Here is an 8,472-nt window from a genome sequence, read left to right as displayed (position 1 = left end):
TGGGAATGCTTGCATTCTTTCATTTATTTGCATTCATCTAAAAAATGTTGGACCTTATGGTGTTCTTGTTCTGTTCTTGACTTATTGTTATGTTTTCTTCTTGACTTGTTTAAAGAAGACCTGTACGGCCCATGGGGACATTAACGTATAAATAAATTTGATTTGATTTGATTTCTCTTCCAAAGACGCATCAGGTAAGCTTGGTTAGGTGATATATAAGCCTAGGCATGTTTATAATGATAAGCTATTTTTCACAAGTCATAGGACAATTCCAACTAACTAGCTATGCATAGCATGACTGTGTGTGTCTTCCTTTTGTCATGTCGTGTTACTTGTTATTTTATTTGTATAAAGCGTCCCATCGTGCAACACGTATACAGTACAGCAAGTGAGTTGTTTCGGTTTGTTGAGTCGATTGCATTCTCACTGCAAACGAACCGCTCCAGGGTTCGATTGGAAGAGTGCCGAGACCACCCTCTCTAGGCGGTTTCGGCACACTTTGTTCCGCACCCGAGTGCAATTGCTGTGTTCACATTATGCCCAAACTAACTGATCTTGGCCTCTTTGGGGGTAAACGCTCCAGGTTTCGAAACAACAGCTCAAAACAAGCTAGGTGTGAAAGCACCGTAACACTCAGAGTCACTTTAGTAACCAATATGGGGTGGGAATTACAAGACACCCCACAATACATATTAGCACGATACTCGGGTCATGATATTGCGATTCATTAGTTCATTAGTTCATTAGATTCATTAATATTGCGGTACAAGGTACCCATGTACATGTCAAAATACCCAAAGGTCAGTGAATACCACGACCACAACACCAGAGGAAGCTCAACAAATCATGTTAAACCCAGATTCGGCTCAAACAAGCTAGGACTAAACACATTTCGCAATTATGCCACATCAATGTGGAACGCCCTACCCAAAGCTGTAAAGGATTGTGAATCCCTACCCACATTCAAAACCGCTCTTAAAGAGCACCTACGGGAGGCTGCAATTCGAAACTGGCCACGTAAATGTCCAAACCCCCCCACCCCCACCCCCTCCTAATAGACAGTCTCCTCCCCACCGCATGTATATATTCTCTCCCCACCGTATGTATATTTCTCTCCCACCCACCCACCCCCTCCTAATGTACAGTCTCCTCCCCACCGTATGTATATATTCTCTCCCCACCGTATGTATATTTCTCTCCCACCCACCCACCCACCCCCTCCTAATGTACAGTCCCCTCCCCATCATATGTATATACTATGTCAGGATCTATGGGTAACAGTACTGTATATTTGCATATCGTATATGTCACAAATGTAACAGTACTAAATACCTGTATGTCATGTATGGCCCTATGCCATAAATGGCATGTATGTTGTGTATGTCATAAATGTCACTATGAATTGAAAATGGGGAACCCTGATGTAAACAAGACAAACGTCTTTCTCTGGTCTGCATCCCCTTAACAATTGTGTGTATTGAGCCATACTGTATTGTACCCATTCAGCAATCTGTTAAATAATTCATTCATTCATTACCTTTTTTCCACTCCAAATTATTTCCCCAACAGAAACCTTTTTCAACGTCATCTGCAATAAAAATATATACAATATATATCATATTTTATCTAATACGATAAAGTTTTCAGTCTCTTTTTTTATATCGATACTTGGCACCAGTGTAGCAAAATATTGCGATATATCCAGGGCTCACCAGCCACTCTATCCAAATATCCAGTTCCTTTTTATAGTGTAAAGTTTGAATACTTGAGACAGAGAGAGAGACTCTCATTATGCGCGACGCAAGTAAGCACGCACTGCGTTCTGAGAGAGAGAGAGAGAGAGAGAGAGAGAGAGAGAGAGAGAGAGAGAGAGAGAGAGAGAGAGAGAGAGAGAGAGAGAGAGAGAGACTAAAAAACAGTGACGCTGCACGGTCCACCCACCAAAGTGGCTGGTAAGAGTGACGGAGTTACAAGCCCTGGATACTGTATATCACTGTGATATTTCTTCCCTACCCCTAGTAACCAAGTACACAGGTGCGGTAAGATTGAATATAAGTGTGATATGGCATGGGATAATGGTTCATGTACAGGAAGTTACATCATTCTAGGGCTGGGCGATATGGCCTCTAAATGATATCGCGATATTTTTTGGCCATATCACGATACACGATATATATCGCGATATTTTGACATTTCCTCTAAAGCACTTAAAAATGCTTGATTTAACCCTTTGATGCATACAGTTGTAGCAACCTGAAAAAATTCCTATTATTCAGATGTGCTGACTTGCCTTTTATCTCCCCTTTGTGCACCAAGACATTCTAATTAGTTTCCATTAATATTCCCTCGAACAAAGACGCAGGCTCCTCCTTGGTCTACTCGCTGGAAGATGGATTATGAACAGTATCGCTGGACCATATTCACTCACCCAGCCTCCCTGTGTGGCTAGTTGGCGACCAGCAGGGGGCGGTGGCAGGCAGAGAGCGTACCAGAGAGCCGGGGGAGCAAGTAAATGGGGACGGAAGAGGGGAGGCGAGCCTCTTCGGTGTGGGATGTAGCCATGAACAGTCGCAGCTACAACGGGAGGTGCTTTGGAATAGCCCCGTGAGAGAAGTGAGCCAGAGAGTGACGGGTTATTCTAGAAGCATCCGTGATAATGCGTGAGTAAGAGAAACCGACCCAAGGACTAACGTCCATAGATAGCGTGTTATAGTAGCAGTGTGACCGGTATAGTTAGCATGCTACTAACGGCTATATAGACTCCAGTATACCCCGGGCGCGAGGCGCTGAAGAGACCGGTGGTGTAGTCAGCCACATTGCGTAACAGTATAACCGTATAGCAGAAGGGTGGGCAAGAGTATTGCTGCGCGCCAACCCAGCACCGGCTGTCAGCAGCCGTCTTCACCGGCGTTCTGCATCTGCTCTGCACCGGCTGTGTTCAGCCAGCACGGGAGTCGTCCCGTCCAGCAGAGGTCGCCATCACACAGCACGCGCTCTCAGCCCACCACTGCCCCTGCTCCAGCCCCGTTTGCTGGTGCCCATGACGAGAGCGTTCGACGCCATCTTACTACCTGGACGGTGGTGACGCGGCGAGGCCGCCATTATGGTTGAGTACAAGAGGGCTTCGATGCTCTGGATCTATTACACAGTGTGCTGCGGCCTATGGGTGAAGCTAATGGTTGCTAACCATAGTCCACAGGGGTACCCCATACACATTACATGCCGGCATTAGCATAGGACTTTTGTTCTGGTACAGTGGGCCCACATTTTTTAGTTCTTTTGAGTGTGATAACGTGTATGGTTTGATTGACTGTCATGCCTCTTAACTTCCCGTCTTGTTCCAACTGTTTCTCCCTGGGGTCGAAGGTATTATTGTATAAGTGCTATATATGTTATGATTCTAATTATTAGTAATTAGGAATAATGATAGTGTATGACTCATTGTAGTAATACTTGTCACTGCCCAGTATAATTAATACTAAACAACTAAGACGGGAATTGTTGTGTGTGCGTGTCCATTCCTGTGTCCAGTATTAACTCTTTTGGTGTGGGTAACGTATATATGATTGACCCCTTCCTACCCAACTCTCCCCTTTTCATTGTAAGGTTTCTAGTGGTCATCAAGGGAGGGTACTGCTTGCGGGAGGAACGAATCCATTTAGGCATATCAGTCACTAGGTGTGGGAGGGCCCACGGAGGTAATCAGGGAAGTGAGAGCGAGTTGGGGAGTACTGCTGACCGCCCCGGAGAGGCGAGGAGGACCAGAGTACCAAACCAGGTTGGTAAATCCCGGGCCCCATTCACTCCCACTACCGGGTCCCGGTTTGACACTCCAGGCCCAAAGACGAGGGTGCAGTCAGACAGAGCTCTACTGTGTCCAGCTACCTTGTGACTGCCAGCAACCGTTCCCACGAAGCAGGGATAATCCACCCTGCTACACAGTCATGCCAATATGATGATTATAATAAGTCCCTGCAAAATATGTTTCCATTATTAAACCATGAAGATGCTTTAAAAAATAAATAAATGAAAATGTACTAAGCGTAGTCTACTAACACACTAATAAAAAAAATTATTTACATCTAAGACAATTTATATAAAAACTATTGGGTGCCAAAGACTTTTGCACAGTACTGTGTTTTCTATCCACTTTAGCCAAACACACACACATATATATATATATATATATACACTACTGTGAGAAAATAATAATCACACACAAAGCCTTACAAAGGGATAATGGCTTATAGCAGACTTAATGATTTTAGAATATTTCAGGTATTACATCAATGCCTACTGAATACTGAGATAACCTAACATCTCAGGTCCAAAGAGAAAGAGAAAAAAGGAAGACAGAGAAGGAGTGGAGTTGAAGGATAGAGAGAGAGGGAGAGAAGGGGGAGAGAGGGAGAGAAGGGGAGAGAGAGAGAGAGAGAGAGAGAGAGAGAGAGAGAGAGAGAGAGAGAGAGAGAGAGCGCGCGTTTGCGTTTTGAGCGTATAAGCTGCCGTAGGCGATGATGTCACACTCGAATGTAAACAGGAAGTTGAACACACGGAGATTGAAACTGGATGAAAGAAACGAATAACCAATAAATATGAAGTTATCTTTAAACCTCTGTTGTCAAGCGTCGTCAATATAACCCACCCCCTTTTCTCACTAATGGAACTAGTGTCGTGGAGTCCGCTTTGAGCTAACACTAGCAGCTAAGAGCTAGCAGCTAAGAGCTAGCAGCTAAGAGCTAACGCTAGTTAGCTTAGCCTATTATGGTTTAACTTATCAGCTAACGTTAGCCCATTGCATGTCATTGAAGCTCCGCGCTGGTCTGTGTAATGAAATTACAATTGCATGTAATTTAAGGTCCGTGCTGGTCTGTCTATAATGAAATGAGAGGAATGATCTGCACTAAAGCAAGTCTCATATCACCCGCGACGTGACAACATATACTCGATGTTCACGATATAGTAATTTACTACATCTCACGTAGAACAAGCCGCGATACATCGAGTATACTCGATATATCGCCCAGCCCTACATCATTCTTGTCTTGCGTCCCTGTTTGTAGCTTGACAACATAAACATTCTTAATAGTGTATTCCCTGTTTCAGTGTTTGCAAATATCAATAGTTGACAGGAAATACACTTGGGCCCAAGCTGTTCCCACTGGCAACACAAGGTGTGTTCCCCCTAGCTAGCTTTCCCCCCCACAAGCTGTTCCCCCTAGCAATGGAATTCCACTGAAAAGGTCTATTTACCTTGAGAGACTGAGATCCAAGTTCACACTCACACAGACACACATTTGAATGATTTATTTATGTCCACATAAATACAAGTATGTCAAGTATGTAAACACTAATAATGCAATCAGATATTAGACACACACGCGCGCGCGCGCACACACGCACACACACACCTTTACCATGTCCATGTTCCCCATAGCATGAGAAACCCAGATCATCTGACACACAGACACCACTCACACTGCAGTAACAAGCGGACGTACGTGGAAGACACTGCAGCAGACAGGAAGCAGGGCAGACTCACCGACATTGATGACGTTGGCGGACAGGAAGTGGCAGCAAGGAAGGCTGGCCGTGCTCACGTAGGAGTCTCCATCCGTCGTCACAGTAACCATGGACCTCAGCGATGGATTGGGGGAATCGGTCGCCATGGCAATTCTAGTTGCGGATTCCATGACTTTGAAGGTGTGAGGTGACGGACAGGTATATGGGTTTCCTGAACCGTTATTATTCCAAGGAAGGTTGACAGTGCACAATTTTTCTTTCTCAGTAGCAGTTACACTCTTTCACACCTGGGAGCTGCCCAGTATATCCACAGTCCGACACTGTTGTCGGCCGTTAAGTGCCTTGCTTGAGGGCACTTGAGGGTTATTGAGTAAACACAGATTTTTGACAAGATTTAAACTGGCATGAAGTAATCCCACTCCGGTTCAACAATCGAAAGCAATCCAGCTGTGAAATATCACAGGCTCAGTAGATGGATGGATGGATAATATGGATGGATGCTTGCGTCCACATTCTGGCTACTTGCCATATTGGTGTGCAGGAATTTGAATCTCATTCTGCCGTCACACTTGTTGTAAACGGCACGCTCTAAACTGTACATGTAAATAGAATGTGGGAGAATTCAACGGTCAGGGCAGGTTGCGGAGAACGACGTCACCGGCTCTCAAGCCTGGTTGCGAAGTGGCTCTGGGTCACCGTTCCAAAGCAAAGCAAAAACACAGGCGGTGAGGCGGCGCAAGGTGCCAGGAGGAGAAGACAGGAGAACCACGACCAGACACAGCACCTGGAGAGAGAGAGAGAGAGAGAGAGAGAGAGAGAGAGAGAGAGAGAGAGAGAGAGAGAGAGAGAGAGAGAGAGAGAGAGAGAGAGAGAGAGAGAGAGAGAGAGAGAGAGAGAGAGAGAGAGAGAGAGAGAGAGAGAGAGAGAGAGAGAGAGAGAGAAAAGAGATTGAAATAATGACAACAGACCACATGATCGCATGCCGAGATCGACATTAAAGTCACATGGTTTTAAAAACATATCCTGTGTAGTGAAGTACAGTATTATGCACAGGACAGCGTCTATGTCTGTCCGACTTTTAGAGTTCGTAAATCCTACATAAATCCTACAACGAATGTACAATACGAAGCCGTTCGAGAATGCCGAATAAGTTTGTAAATCGAGTCACGAAGAAATTCCTTCATAATTTTCACGTATGTCCGTTCGAGAATGAGGACCATTGTCACCAAGATTGTGTTTTCCACTTTTGGAGAGCCCCACCATTTTATCTGATGTAGAGTGCATATCCATTGAGTCCAATGGTAGCTTAAAGGATAAGTTCGGAGCTTTGGACCCCTAACTCTATTACATACTTTTTGTTGAGTATGTAAGGTAGAGTCCTTTCTCAGCACAATCCATGCTGTTCAGGCCACTCTTATATATATATAGCTAGTTAGCCACCAAATTAATGTAAAGTTAATGGGGCCACGCTTCAGTCTGTCCCTGAAATAAGCGCTGAAACCTACTCCACACAAAGCAAAGAAGTTTGTTGTTGAGTATGTTTAAGTGCTTTTTACAGTGACCTCATTAACTTTACATTAGTTAGTGTGTATAGCTAAGGAGGAGCTGGGTATACAGTATGAAGCACAGCATGGAATGCACTACCCTTCAACAACATCAAAAATGTGTAGGAAACAGGCCAGGGGTCCAAAATCCTGAACATACAGTTAAAGCCAGATTGCTAGACTGACACACAAACAGCTTAGTTGGGGAAGAGGGTTTAGCTCTGTAGGCCACACACGTGCACACACACACACACACACACACACACACACACACACACACACACACACACACACACACACACACACACACACACACACACACACACACACACCTCCTTAACTCTACTCTACACATGACACACTCAGTCTAACCCCTCCTTCCATGTCTCCTCAAAGTCTAATTCTAATCTGTTCTGTAACATGTGCTAAACTCAATTAATTCTCTCTTGCAGCTGAATAGGCTACTGGGGTGGAGGTGGGGTGAGGGTGGAGGTGGGGTGAGGGTGGAGGTGGGGTAGAGGTGGGGTGAGGATGGAGGTGGGGTGAGGGTGGAGGTGGGGTAAGGGTGGAGGTGGATGTGGGGTGAGGGTGGAGGTGGGGTGAGGATGAAGGTGGGGTGAGGGTGGAGGTGGGGTAAGGGTGGAGGTGGATGTGGGGTGAGGGTGGAGGTGGGGTGAGGGTGGAGGTGGGGGTGAGGGTGGAGGTGGGGTGAGGATGGAGGTGGGGTGAGGATGGAGGTGGGGTGAGGGTGGAGGTGGATGTGGGGTGAGGGTGGAGATGGGGTGAGGCCGGGATGCCCCCCGAAACCCGGTTCTAAACGGGAACCGGTACTAAATTAGAAAAAAACTGAGTATTGATAAGCTCCGACATTATCAGTTTTGCTATCGGTACTCGAGAAATTATGGAGTTTATTTTTTTAGGAATTTAAACGTCGCAAACTAATCTTGTTGGCCGTTTTCTATATCTCTCCTCCCCCTGCCTGCGCGAGGAGCGGGCTGTGCACGCACGCACGCACGCACACACACACACACGCACGCACGCACGCACGCACGCACGCACGCACGCACGCACGCACACACACACACACACACACACACACACACACACACACACACACACACACACACACACACACACACACACACACACACACACACACACACACACACACACACACACACACACACACACACACACACACACACACACACACACACACACACACACACACACACACACACACACACACACACACACACACACACACACACACACACACACACACACACACACACACACACACACACACACACACACACACACACACACACACACACACACACACACACACACACACACACACACACACACACACACACACACACACACACACACACACACACAC

The 8,472-nt window shown here is 46.0% G+C and overlaps 1 protein-coding gene across 1 annotated transcript in view; it reads right to left on the bottom strand.

Moving 5' to 3' along the window:
- Positions 1–5,802, bottom strand: part of plch2a (phospholipase C, eta 2a) — a 371,794-nt gene extending 365,992 nt beyond the window's left edge. Inside the window, exon 1 of the mRNA XM_084333948.1 lies at positions 5,543–5,802. Within this exon, the coding sequence (XP_084190074.1) occupies positions 5,543–5,693 (151 nt within the window). The 5' untranslated portion in view covers positions 5,694–5,802. The remainder of the gene's footprint in view (positions 1–5,542) is intronic.
- Between the last annotated feature and the right edge of the window lie 2,670 nt (positions 5,803–8,472).

The sequence above is a fragment of the Notolepis coatsorum genome, assembly GCF_963971535.1.
Source record: "Notolepis coatsorum genome assembly, chromosome: 17".
Classification (NCBI taxonomy): Eukaryota; Metazoa; Chordata; class Actinopteri; order Aulopiformes; family Paralepididae; genus Notolepis; species Notolepis coatsorum.
Note: the sequence above shows the minus strand (reverse complement) of the source record. Positions and strands in the feature narration are given on the sequence as shown.